The 13628-nt window shown below is 52.8% G+C and overlaps 1 protein-coding gene across 1 annotated transcript in view; it reads left to right on the forward strand.

The window, feature by feature from the left end:
- Positions 1-568: 568 nt before the first annotated feature.
- PLA2G4E (phospholipase A2 group IVE) overlaps positions 569-13628 on the forward strand; it is a 34766-nt gene continuing 21706 nt past the window's right edge. Inside the window, exons 1-4 of the mRNA XM_008518610.2 lie at positions 569-672; positions 5840-5912; positions 11579-11715; positions 13312-13443. Of these exons, the coding sequence (XP_008516832.1) occupies positions 577-672; positions 5840-5912; positions 11579-11715; positions 13312-13443 (438 nt within the window). The 5' untranslated portion in view covers positions 569-576. The remainder of the gene's footprint in view (positions 673-5839; positions 5913-11578; positions 11716-13311; positions 13444-13628) is intronic.

A 13628-nucleotide genomic window follows, 5' to 3' on the forward strand; every position in this document is an offset into this window, starting at 1 on the left:
GGCAGGGGAGGGGGCATGTGCCCTTGACCTTCTCCTCAGCAAAGATTCGGGCAATTATTTTCTTTCTTCCCCCACTGACTTTGGGAGCCCTGACCGTGGTCGCTGCTTCCCGTGAAGCCCCTGCCCACAGCTCCTGGGGCACCAAGCCATGGGACTAAGTGGAGTTAGGAGGGAAGGCACCATCCCCCAGAGGGTATCTGTGAGCCACGATCTCTATAAGCTGAAGAGAGAGGGCTTTCCCAAATCATGCCTGGGCCAATCCTAAAGTCGTGATGCTCCAGCATTCTCTTCTTGCCACCCACCCATCCCTTGGTTGGCAAGGCGGGTCTGAGTTTCTAGGGGCAGCAGACCACTGACTCCAAGGGCCAGAGCCCCTGCTGGTCCTTGCATTTCCAAAATCTGAAGACCTGAGGGTCTCTTGCTACTAAGAGGCTTGGCCCAGGCCCTCATGTCTATATACCTACCTTAACCACTCCCCTGGCAAATCCCAGCCACTGCCAAGAGGCATCCAGAGGGCGGAGCTCTGAGTCAGAGTATAAATTCTCAATCTCGCCACCCAGCTGGAGAGCTGCCGCGATGCTCCAGAGGCAGATGCCCGCCTGGGTCTTCCACTCCCTGCCAGACCCAAGCCAAACAGAAGATGGCAGGCCGTCGGCCACCTGCACCTTGGAGGTGAGGGAGCAGTGCTGGGTGGGTGGGCCAGGAGCTGAGGGCAGGAGACAGGCTCAGGGAGGGCAGGGGGCATTGTGGACTCCAGAGACACGGAACACCTTGGCTCAGGCAGCCCCTACCTAGCACCTGGGGACACAGTCTGGCCCACTTGGGGCCCAGGCTCCTGGGTGTATGGCCCAGCTGAGGGTACCCACGGGCTTGACGAGGTGCCGTGGAGCAGCTCAGGGCCACCCTGGGGCCAGGCCAGCACCCAGGTAGACAGTCCTCAGCACTGCCAGGAGTGGATCCAAAAAGAGTGGACAGGTACCCTGTGGACATCCTAAGCTGCCATGCTACGTGAGGTTGTGGTGTCATATATGGTGAGGATTGGTGGCATTGCCAATCTGTCACCATTGGCCAAGAAGCCTGCCACCTGGGTGTGTGGTCAAGACTCCTGGGTCCATCCAACTTCTCACAGCCTCTCATGGGGACCCTGGGGTCATGGGTCAGGGTGCCAGAGCTCTGGACCAGCTCTGCCTAGGCTTCCTCATTCACCGCAATCTCCCAATTTGCCCTGGTAGGCACACCACGGCGTGGACTGTCAGCAGCCACTCCTTCCTTATCCCCCACCTGAGACCCCCTCCCCCAGCCCTAAATGTCTGTATGAGATGAGTGATGCCCTGAACGTGTCTTGTCCCTTTGGAGTGGGAGATGGAGACCCCGCTCAGTCTCCAAGGAGCCCAAGGAGGGGAGCTTCGTGCTGCGTGGTGCCCAGTGCCCTGCTGCCCTGGCCAGGATAGACATCACCTTCTGGGGTGTGCCCACATTTCCCCACAGCCCTCGGGGGGCAGGAAGGGCCTCCAGTCAGCTCTTGCTCCTGCCTCTCCGGTCTCGTTGAGCCTCCCGGAACCTGGGGAGGGACAGACCTTCCAGAGAAGGGACAGAGCTGACCTTGAAGGGGAGAGTGAAGCAACTGAGAAATGTGCCTGTCCCTCTCAGGTCCTGGAGGGTCCACATGACTGAGAACTTGGACTTCGTCTAGACTTGAGTGATAAAAAGGAAAACCGCCATGGTAGCTCCTCCTAGGAGACCCCTGGTCTGGCACCTTACTCAGACTAGCTGGGAAATGTTCTGGGATCCCAAAAAGTCCCCATCCCAATGGTCTCCTTTTCAGGGAGGGCCAACACATCCTGGAAGCTATCACCAGGCTGGTCTGCACTCTGACACACATGTTGCAAAGAACTGATGGATACACCCAGCTCTCCGGGGAGGAAGAGGTGGCCTCACCAGCCGGGCCTACCCTGAGCAGCCCTGGGGAGGGGAGTTCCCACAGGCTCCCTGGAAGCTGTCTTCCCTTCTCCAGCACCCCAGACCGCATGGGATAGTCTGGTTAGGGTATGCCTGGTGCAGGGATGGGCATCGGACCCACCACTTCTGAAACATAGTTGTCAGACCCTCCCCTCCACTCCCACCCCCAATGGGAGGCTGACCCTTGGAGCCCATCTGTAAATAAATATTCTTCTGACTGATCTGTGGTGACAGCTAGACTCTTGGGGTGTAGGGAGAGCCCCGAACTGGGAGCTGAGAGTTTCCCTTCTGCCTCCGCTATTAACTAGCCTAATGCATGACCTGGAGCAAGCTTTTAGCTGGTTTGGTTAATTCACAGTGAGAGCCAGCCTCCAGGTAGATGGGAAGTTTGCTGCCCTGCAGTCAGGTAGACCTGTGCCTGAGTCCCAGCCCTGCCATTTCCAGGCCGTGTGACCCTGTGTGAGATGCAATCTCTGTAAACCCAGTCTTTTCCTCTGCAAAGCAGGGAAAATGGGACCTTCCTCAGAGCGTGGTTGGAGGGGGAGATAAGAACAGATGCGATGCCCACCATGCGGAGTCGGGGCCAGGCACATTAGAGAAGGGCGATGCATCGTGTTCCCCATCCTGCCCACCAAGGTCCTATCTGTAGAGTCAGGGGGTGGGAGGGGTAATATTGAATTGCATAACAGCTGATCCTGAGAATCAAGGGGCTACGTCTTTTCCATATGAGCTGGCAAGATACCCCGGCCCTGAGTAGGTCTCCAGGGGAAATGGAGTCCTGGCAAGGCCAGCCCCAGGGACCAAGGTCAGGGAGGAGGCTGGAGCGTGTGTGTCTGCAGCTTGAGCAGTGGGGTCCTCTCTGCCGTGTGGCTTCCCAGAAAACTGCTATCCAGCCCATCCTCCCCAAACAGCTGTACTAGTTATTAAAGTGCCTAAATACACTTCTGTACTGTTTGCTAAACAGTTCTTGCCTTGAGCTGCAAGTCCCCAAGTGCTCCCTGGTCCTTACCCCAGGACGGTCCTATGCCCCCACCAACCAAAAGATCAATGCCCATCCCTGCTCCAGGGCTGCAGCCCAGCTGGCTCAGCACCTGGCTATGCCTGTTGTTAAATATTTTGACTTGCACCCTGATACCCAGCCAAGGCATCCTGTCCTAGGGATGGGTTTGCCCAAGTCCCTAAAGTTTTTCCCTCTTCATATCATAAGCTACCCCATAAACTGGGCTTCCATAATCTCACCGGTTTCTGGTTCCCATCTGCATAGTCACAGACACTGTGCTTCGTTCTATTGGCTCTTTCTACTGTGTATCAATTACCTCTAAGGCCATGAAGTTTTGTTTATCTCAACCACCATGCCAACTGAGCCAATTATACCAGGAGCAAAATATGTATGTTCATTTTAATCCAAGAAGGTCATTTTTCACAGATCTGGTTCCCAGAATCCTCTGGGCCCAAGACCTGAGTCACATGTTCCCACTGCCTTCCTCCTGGCGTGGCCTCTCCAGGCTACTTCTCAACCCCCCTGCCAGATTCTGTCTCCCTGCTGGTAAGATGTGAGCATATCTTGTAGAGTGCTTTGAAATTGGGTCTCTCCTGCAAATTCCTGAGCTGGAAGATGTGGGCTAAGACTCAAGGTAGACCACAAAGGAGCCCTCTGTGGCTCCTGGACAATGGAATGTCTCTAAGAACCCTTAGGCTCGGATGTGCTCTGGCTGTTTAAAAAAGAGAGAGATTGTGGAATGTGTCAGAGAAATGCAGCTGGTAAGAGGACTGCAAGTAAAAGGACTCCAGAGTTTCGGGTCATTTTTGGGCGTTGGGGGACTCAGAGCAAGAAGAGGAATCTATCAGAAAAGTAGATTCTAAGAGGGAAAGACCAAGGAAGAGGAGATGAGGGCAAGCAACACCTGTCTTCACGTTTGCCAAGGGTTGCTTTCAAGTAAGGTGACAGGGACCGGCCCAGTGGCGCAGCAGTTAAGTTCGCACATTCCGCTTCAGCAGCCCGGGGTTTGCCAGTTCGGATCCCGGGTGTGGACCTACGCACTGTTTGTCAAGCCATGCTGTGGCAGGCGTCCCACATATAAAGAAGAGGAAGATGGGCACAGATGTTAGCTCAGGGCCAGTCTTCCTCAGTAAAAAGAGGAGGATTGGCAGCAGATGTTAGCTCAGGGCTAATCTTCCTCAAAAAAAAAAAATCAAGTAAGGTGACAGGACTGTGGTGGTATGAGCACAGGTCAGAGAATTAGAACTGGGTTTGAACTTGGGTTCCTCTCATTCTAGCTGAATGCCTGATGTCCCCGGACCTAGGCTCAGATTCTCTATCTGTAAAGTGAGGCTAATAATAACTGCTTCATGGGGGTGTTGTGAGGATCGAGCAGATAAAATGTAGAGGTTATATACAAGCCTTAGCATATGGCAGACACTCAACAGACTGTAGCTGATGTTCTAAGTGTTGCTGAGTTAGGGTAGGAAGAAAGGGTCAACCTCTTTGGGAGGTATCAGGGTCAGGTGACAGCAGAGAGCATTTCCTGGAAGGCAGGGAGGCCCCTGGTGAGGTCCTGCGGGAAGCTGTGGCAGCTCACATCCTTCCAGACAAGACACGAGGGAGCTGGGCAGGACAACCCCTCCTGGAGGCAGGAGAAGGACTGTGATGGCCAAGAAGCCCATGGTCCCAGGTTCAGAGACCTTCAACACCATGAGGACTGACCCCTGCCTGGACTGAGGCTTCCAATGGCTCCCTGCTTGAACCGTAGCTGTCCTCTGAGAAAGTGGGCCAGTGGGAGCAGACCTTGCCAGAACTGCTCTCCTGATGAAAGTTGACTCCTGCCTCCTCACCAGATCAGACCAGGGTGCCCTCTCTGCTCTGGTGGGGAGTGAGAACTGAGGAGCCCGCTGTGCCCAGAGGGGTTCTAGCCCAAGGCCACAGCCATATTTCCAGAACTAGAAGAGAAGCGGTGTGTGTGGCCTTTGGCCCAAGTTACAAATCTCAAAACAGAATGCTGTTAGAGCAAGTTATTGACCTTGAAGATATTCACTATTTCCGAGTTAATCTCACAGAAGGAATCCTCAGACCCATGTGTGACTGTCCGTTTGGCTTTTGAGGCAGCCGTTGGGGAGAGAGGAGAAAAAGCGCCTAAAATTGACTTACATATCTACCTGAGGGACCGAGTAACAGCCTTCCCAGAGTCCTTGTGCTATTGTTGCTGGTTAGAATTAAGCCCCAGGAGAGGCTAGAAGGACGGACATCAAAATGGTAACAGTGATTGTCTCTGCGTGGTGAGATTATGTGAACTCATTCTTTTTCTTCATACTTTTATGTTTTTCTCCAAACCCCAATTTTATTTTAAATAAAGAAGAATTGCAACCTCTTAAAAAAAGGTACAAAGTGATTCTAGCAACACAGAGTGGACTGTGTGGAGTGGAAAGGGTTCTAGCTCAGAGGCCTATAGATACAGTCATTGGTCAGTTGGAGAAGTCCAGTGGTGTCTGCCAAGGGCACAGGCCAGGAGAAGATGGTAAAAAGACCCGTCTAAGCCCAGGTAAACTTTCAGGGAAAGGGAATCCAATCCCAAGTTTCAAACAGGAAAGGCACGAACCAAGCAGAACAAAACCAGGAAAGGTTCAGGAAAGACATGAACAGAACATGCTTGAAGCTGCCCCTCCTCTAGGCTCAGAGTGGGGCGAGGAGAAAGCCCCTCACCTCGCAGCCTTGGGTTCCCTGGGGACCAGAGGCGTCCTCCAGAGCCCAGGAATGCAGACTAACTCGAGGAAGCTTCTTGAGTCCGAGTGGTGGGAGCCCGTGGCCAGCCTGAGCTGCTCTCTCCGTCACGGTCATCTGCCATCATGGCCTGAAGAGTGAGTCCACTGTCCTCTCAATCCACAGAGGGGGCTGTTTCCATGCCACCTGCTGACAGTGAGGGTCATCCGGATGAAAAATGTGCGACAGGCTGATGTGGGTGAGTAACCTCCTCATTTTTCTCTGCTTATGGGGCCTGGGTGGAGAGAGACCCTGGCTGAGAAATGGTCAGGGGTGTCTGTATGTGTGTGTGTGGGGGGGTATGTGTGTTTGCATGCATGCATGTGTGTGTGTGTGTTCTATACTCAGGTTGTATTTCAGACTTTGGGGTTTATATCATTTTCCCAGGCCCCTCCCTCTAGCTACTGCCTTGGCACTGCCAGCCCTGCAGTCTGCCTGCATTCCAGAGCACTATTCCCCTCATTCTCCGCTCGCCACTCTTCCCTCCCTAATATACATTTCTAGGAGCACCAACCCCTTCCACACTGGCCAATCCTTGCTTCTGCATGAGTTTGGGGGCTGTTAGGGGTGAAGCAGAAGGAGAGGCCCTTAGGCATCATGGAGCCAACGGCCAGCCTGGTCCCAGTGCCCCTTCTCAGGACATAGATCCCCAACTGGGTTCTGGGGTCCATGGTAGAAGCCCCCTAGCACACAGTTCTGCAGTTCTGCCTCATGGATGTGATTTGACTCCCCAGGGCTGTTCCTGCCATTTTCTGGCAGCCTTAACTTCACCTTCATCCCAGCCCCTGCTGCATTCCCGGGCCACGGGGGCCCAGAGAAGTGTCCGGCTTCAGGAAGAAAGGAAGGCATCTGGGTGGGCAGGAGGCTCCCCTGACACCTGTCTTTGGGGGTGGCCTTTCAAGAGGTCAGGAGAATCAAAAGCCCCTCTCTATGCTGCCCGCATCTTCCCTCCATCCAGAAGGGAAGCTTGGCCCTCAAGGAGGACACAGCTCTGTGTCAAGGCCCCACAGCTAGGGGGTGACCACACAGCATTGGCCCAAGGGCCACTAGGTTTCCCTAAAGCTCTGTTATACTCCCACTGTCCTCACCCCAGGATTCAACTAGGCCGGGGAGGGCCTCAGAGGGGCTGAGAGCTCACAGACCCGCCATCTCGACAGAACGTGTTAACAGGGAATGCACTTATCTACAAAATAGAAGATGGCATTCCAATCTTGTCACTAGAGAATTTAGAACTGGAGGACGCTGAAGCTGGAAGAAGCTAAGGAAGGCTGCGGTCTGAGAGGCTCAGAGTGTGAGCATCCAGAGGTCAGGATCCCAATCTGCTGGAGTGCCCGTCCCGATGGGGGGAGCGGAGCCACATCCCCTAAGCACCTGCTGGGGGCCGGCCTGGGGCCAGCCGTCCAAACACCATTTGATCCTCCCACCCACCTGAGGGCAGCGTTGTGAGGCCCATTTTGCACATGAAGGTTAACAATTGCCTAAAGTGGAAGCAGTGTTTGGTCCCAGGTCTGGAGAGCTGGGGAGTAGAGTGGAAAAGCCCTAAGAGGGAGGCTGGGGCCAGTCAGTGGAGAGCCAGGAAGCCAGGCAGAGGAGGGGTCCCGATCTAAGGGATGGGGCACCCAAGTTCTTAAGGAAGGGATCACATGACTTCCTGAGGGGTCTTATGCAGACTGTGCTGTGCAGGGTCAGGGAGAGGCTGAGAAACTTGCTAGGAAGCAGTTGTTGCAATGCAGGGAGGAGTGTGGAGGGAGGAGGAGGCAGGGCCCTGGAGCCCCAGAGAAAGCAAAGTGATGGGGCAGGATTCAGACTGGGTACGTGGAGGAGGGGGTGTCCAGAGCCCAGGTTCGGGGAAGCAGTTCCAGCAAAAGTCCAGTTTGGGCCTGAGTCTGCCAAGAGGCCAAACAGAGGGCCAGGGACTTCTCAGGCTCCTCAGGGCCTTCTAGCTACCAGTGAGTGAGCTGAGGAGACTGGAAGAGTCCTCTGGACCCTGGGCCTGGCTGCTTTTCTTGCCATGCCATGGTGGCTCACTAAGACACTTCGCCTCTCTCAGGCAGAGTTCACCCCACTCCGTTCGGGGACTTCCGCAGCTCCCAGTGCCACAGCTGCACTTGCCTGCCTCCCCTCCTCTGGAGGTGTGTCTGTCCCAGCCCTGTGGGTCACCCTGGCTGCACGCTCTCGCGACATGCTCGCACCTGCGTGCTCAGACCTTCCCATTTCTTGTCTTCTCCCTGCCACACCCATCACCACCTGATCCCAGAGGTGGGGATGAGGCTCGGGGAGCAGGCAGCCTGAGAAACGGGCTAATGTCTGGCTCCATCATCTCCCTCTCCCCCTTCCCCACATGCCCCTCTGGCACACAGGCTGCCTCTGGGGGGTACCCGGTCCCCTTTGGGAAGCCCCTTGTTGTTTTGTATTTTCCTCATTTCCCCTGAGGAACAGAGTAGGGGGCATACATGGTGTCTGGGGATGCCATCTCAGGTCACGCTGCGTCTGGGGCCCACAGTGGTTACGGGCTGGGCTCTGTTGCTGCCTCACCTGGGTTGGGTTTGAGACCCTGGCTTACTCTTACCTGAAATGAGTCCCTTCTAGCATCAAGAGAAAACAAGCTTCTCTCTGGTTTAGTCCTCTAATGTGAGCCTGAGTTTCCCAAGATTTCAAAGGGACTGAAAGGGATGAGATCCAGGAATGACTCCCTCATCAAGGAGTGTGCCACCCAGCCCTGGGCCAGGACTCAGAGAGAGTCAGTCCAGAAACCTCCCAGCTTAGGAAAATTCATTAAAACTCAAACCAGCACCCCAAGGAGTGTGAGACAGGTGTCTCCAGAGGTATCAGGGAGACGATGTCCTCATCCTCTAGAGAGAACATTGAGTCATCTTTGCCACCCACACTCAAGGAAAGGAGACATGTCGTTCAAATGACCCAGCCCTCTGTCACTCTATGAGGAACAAGGCTTGGGACCTATCTATGCCTAGGAAATCCCCTGCAGTCCCTGAAATTCTCAGAATTGGGCCATTGTTGCTTAACCATTCTTCATCGCCAACACGACAGTCAGCATCCTTACAGTCAGCTCATGAAGCCTGCCCAGATCATCATCTGGGCCAGGCACCCTTCCTCCGTCATCCCTCCCTCGCCAAGATTACCCTCTCCTTGGGCTACACTCTCCTTTTTCCCAACAGTGTGAGGGAGAAGGCGGGAACGGCTCTCCAAGAAAGAACTGCAAAACAAATTCATGCTTAAAGTGTCGTCTCTGATCAATTCTGTCTCTTCCAGGAGTATTTTCATCTTAACTAGAGATTTAAGCCTTAGGCTGAAAACACTGAGATTTTATTTAATGGGTTTAACGGGAGAATTTTAGGCATGGACTGATGATAAGAAAGAGATTTTAGAGGGAAAAGGGCCTTTCCAGGGTCCATCAAATCATGCTAAGAAAATGAGTGTAGAATGGGTGGGGTTCCCTGTCTGCACATTCCTCACATACAGGAGGCAGACCTAAGGAGAATGTTCCAGGCCCAGTAGGAGTGGCTGGTGTCCAAGCAAAGGCAAGGGAAGGGTCCAGGAGGACTGAGCAGGTCCCCCGTGAGTCTCCCTAAGGGCAGAGCGATTAGACATGCCGACTTGCTTACCTGTCTCTGTGGTGACTCAGCTGAGAATTTCTGGGGTACTGATACAGCCCTGTAGCAGGAAGTTGGATTTTTCCATTCATTCTTTATTCATCAAATATCTAATGAGTGCTGACTATGTTCGCAGGGCTAGAAACACCGGTCTCCCAGGCTCTCCAGCGTTCAGGCCGAGGTGGAGGCAGACACGCCCACCTGCCATTACACACTCTGTCGCCTGCGGTCTGCCAGGAGAAGAGCGGAGGGCTCTGGGCTAGGAGGGCATCTGGCTCAGACTTGGGAGCTCAGGGAAGGCTTCCAGAGGAGGTGCCCTCTGAAACTTGGAAGCTACAGGGAAAGGGTGGGGTGAAAGTGGAAGAAAGCTCTAGGCAGAAAGAACGGCAACACAGCATGGCAACTTCTGAGGACCCACAAGTGTTTGGGTTTGGCTGGAGTGCAAAGTGTCGGGGCAGAGGCCAGGGTGATAGGGAGGGTGGGAAGATGAGACAGAGGCTGGGATAGCAGGAGGGGCAGCCATGTTGAGTGTTTTGGACACCTTCCTGAGGACAGATGGGAGCCAATGAGGGATGTTAAACTGGTGAGTGATATGGTCAGCTCTAGAGACCTCTGGTTTCTCTTGAGAGAAATGATTGGAGGAGGGCAAGACAGGAGACAGGATGCCCCGTCGGAAAGTGGCAGCAGAGATGATGGTGGCCTGCACCAAGGCAGTGGCAGTGCAAGTAAGAAGTGGATGGGCTCGAGAAGTCTAAGGAGTTACATCGATTCCATGTGAGAGTCAGGGCCAATACTTGGTGTCTGGCCTGGATGGCTGAGTTGACAGTGAGGAGGAACAGGTTGGGCATGGAGGGGATGGGTGGGGATGAAGAGGTCATTATTTTCTTTTGATTCTGTTGGGTTTTGGACATTCTCTGTGTCTGGATTAAATGATGATTATGACATCTAAAGGACAGTGTCATCTCACTTTCTTCAAAGGAAGGAGGGCCGTGAATTCCAATTCACTGAATGGTGAGCCCTCAGAGATTAACCAGACGTCAGGGATGAAATCAGAAGCTAGGTTCTCTTGTGATACAAACCATGGTTATTAACTCCGATAAAATTCTCAGTGTGGTGACCGTGTAGGAATAAGTCAGTCCAGGGGGACACATCTAGTTCCACCCTCATGGGACATTATTAATAACAATTACCATCAGTTTGGATCAGTCCTACCAGTACAGAACTCCCATCCCCACACCAACATTACCGTCTGGAGGACTTTCTGACCCTGGAAACTGTTTTGACTTTTACCATTTTCTACATATCTGATATGTACCCTGGGAATTACCCCAGCAGATTGCCAGGAGAGTGACAAGGGCAGTCATGCACCTCTTCCTCCCTCCCCCAGGTAGAATGGAGGCAAGGAACTGGGCTAGGCTTCTATTTTTCACCCTACGCCTTCTGCTTCTCCAACCGGAAGACTTCGGGGCCTCCTCCCCCTTGGGAGGGCCTGTTGGGATCAGAGACTTTGTCTCTTCTCCAGAACACATTCAGCATCATCACCCTTCAGTTTTTCATTTTGAATGAGAAAAAAGTACGTGCTCTCAGATGTGAGGGTTTCTTGAGTCACACGCTTCACGCTGGGAGACCAGTGTAGGTATGCAGAACCCCAGCCAGGTGCAGCTGAGACATTAAGTCATGTGTAGATGGTGCTCACTACTCCTAGATCCTGCTGAATAGCTTGTTCCCCCAAGCCTTTTCCCATCAGGGCCTTGTGGGCTGACTGACAGCAGACTATGTCCCTTCTAATCCCTGCTTCTCCTCAGCCCAGAGGAAGAGCTGGGCTCTACTTTAGTTTCCCTTGTGCCTTGGGCTAAGGCAAGGGGTAAACTGGACCCTGTGGGTTGATCCTCCAGATCTTCTCCTGGCAGAGGGAAAACAACGTGGTCATACCTTGTCCCAAACCATCAGGTAGTTACTGGGAGAGCTAGGGTGCTTCTGATAAGAGACAGAGGCCATCTGTGTGCATGAGAATGGTCAGTGGGACCTGGGTCCCCCTCTGTGAAACCTCTAGCCTACAGGCTATGGCTTTCTCAGGGTTCTGGGACAACGGTCTCTGCAGAGTCAGACCCATGAGTCAGGAAGGGACCTGAAGCTGAGACAACGCCTTGCTCTGGAAGTGACTTGTCTGAAGTTCCCTTCTGAAGCCACACTCTCCTCTCTGGACCCGAGTTGGCTCTTCACCTTCCCTCCCACCCATGTCTTCTTTGAACAGTGAGCCAGACAGACTGCTTTGTGAGCCTCTGGCTGCCCACCGCCTCTCATGACAGGCTGAGGACTAGGACCATCTCCAACTGCCCCAACCCAGAGTGGAATGAAACCTTCACCTTCCAGATCCAGAGCCAAGTGAAGGTGAGAGGTGGAGGACTGCGCCCGTCTGCCCTGCCTGCCCTTCTCTCCCCTCTTTGCCTGCTGGTCCTTCTCTTTGTTTGTGTGTCCTCCTTATGCCTGTTTGTTTTTCTTTCTACCTGCTTCTTATCCTCCTCTCGACCTGTCTTCCCACTCACCCACATCTTCCCTCAGCCTATCTCATGTTCGTCCCTCTAGGTCTACTCATCCTCCTACTTCTTGTCCTTCTACCTAATTGTTGCTGGAACTGAGTGTCTCCTGCTCCAAAACAGAGTGTGCTTCTAGAACATGCTCCAAGTAAGAGAATATACAGAGGAGAAGAGCCTTTCTATTCACTGAGTCCAATTCCAGCCAGAGGGTTTTCTCTATCTTAACTCCTTTTTAGACCGGCTTTATTATTTCTATTTCCTTGGGTGTGTGTTCTTTCATTTGCTGAGTTGTTTCATGGTGTTGGTCTTCTTTAGATATGGCAATTCTAAGTTGAGTTCACAACTCCTGTGGGAAGATTCTCCCTTAAGCATCCCCAGCAGAGCATCCTTAAGACAAACTTGGCCTCATCATGGAGGCCTCAGTCCCAGTCTTGGGGCACTTGAGGCTTGACACTTCGGCTTATTGCTTCCATATTTTAGGGAGGAGTCTTCATTTCTGGTTCATGATGAATCCTTTTTGTTTTCAAGAAGGGCTTTATATTTATTATTTGTAAAATATCTCTTCTATCATATTTATGGTTTTGGTGAAGGAGAGAGATTTTGATGTGGGCTCAATGTGCCATCTTGAAATTAGAATTTGGGCTTCCTTTGTCTAAAGATCTATGGGGTTACTCATATGGATCTATGGGGTTAGTTCTGGGACACATTCAGTAGGGAACCCTCAGAACCACCTTATGTCCACTAGATAGGGACCAAAGAGGCAAACCCAGCCTCAACCCACATCTCTCAGGTTCCTTGGAACAAGAGGCCTCAAAGGCTAACCCATGTCACCTGAGACCCCTGACCTCAGAGTTCAGCCAGATGACAAGGTAGCTGCTTAACTCTTGACATGCTGCTTTGGAACCATCCATGAGACCTCATTAGGAGCTGATGAGCCAAAGGATGGACTTCAAACAGCTCACCCCAACCCCTTCAAGTATCAGACCCCTTATAATCTTTGCCACATCACTCCCCTGGAGTGTTAAGATGTTAGCTTCCCTGAACTTGATTTTCTAGCACCAAATGGGCTGTCTTCAGCTCCTGGGGTCCCAAGGCTGGACACATTCTATGTCTTGGCAAGGGTCTTGCTTGCTCTGCCCTTCCATCATTCCCCCGGGTGAAATGAAATCCCTCACACTTCACAGACCTCTGCCAAGCTTGCAAAATTCTCCAGTAGGAGATTCAGAGCAGGAAGGAAGGAAGGATTCAGAGAGTTGGAGAGGAGGGAATAGATATTTTCCTCCCTTAATTTGTTTCCCTACAAATGTCACTCACACATGAGCAGGCACCTCTGTGCTGGTCCCCATCTCTCAGACCTACCTCCTTGCTAGGACTGAGGTCAGGCCCCTCATCCAGGGAATGGGTCAATGCAACCTCAGTAACCAGACTTGCACCCTCCCTTCTCCCTTAGAACGTGCTAGAGCTGAGCGTCTGCGATGAAGACACAGTGACACCAGATGACCATCTCTTGACAGTTCTCTATGACCTCACCAAGCTCTGCTTCCGAAAGAAAACCCACGTGAAGTTCCCACTCAACCCAGAGGTGGGTGCAGGTGCCCAGGCTCTCAGCCTCCTGCCTTATGAGGAGCAGCTGGTTACTCCCATGGTGCCATTCCACGGGCTCCTCTCTGTGTAGCCGAGTCAGGAAAAGACAGTGCTGCCGAATCAAATCCCAGTACTATCACTTATTAGCTGTGTGACCTTGTGGAATTCACTTAATTCCTCTGA

This window comes from Equus przewalskii, chromosome 1, assembly GCF_037783145.1.
Source record: "Equus przewalskii isolate Varuska chromosome 1, EquPr2, whole genome shotgun sequence".
Taxonomy (NCBI): domain Eukaryota; kingdom Metazoa; phylum Chordata; class Mammalia; order Perissodactyla; family Equidae; genus Equus; species Equus przewalskii.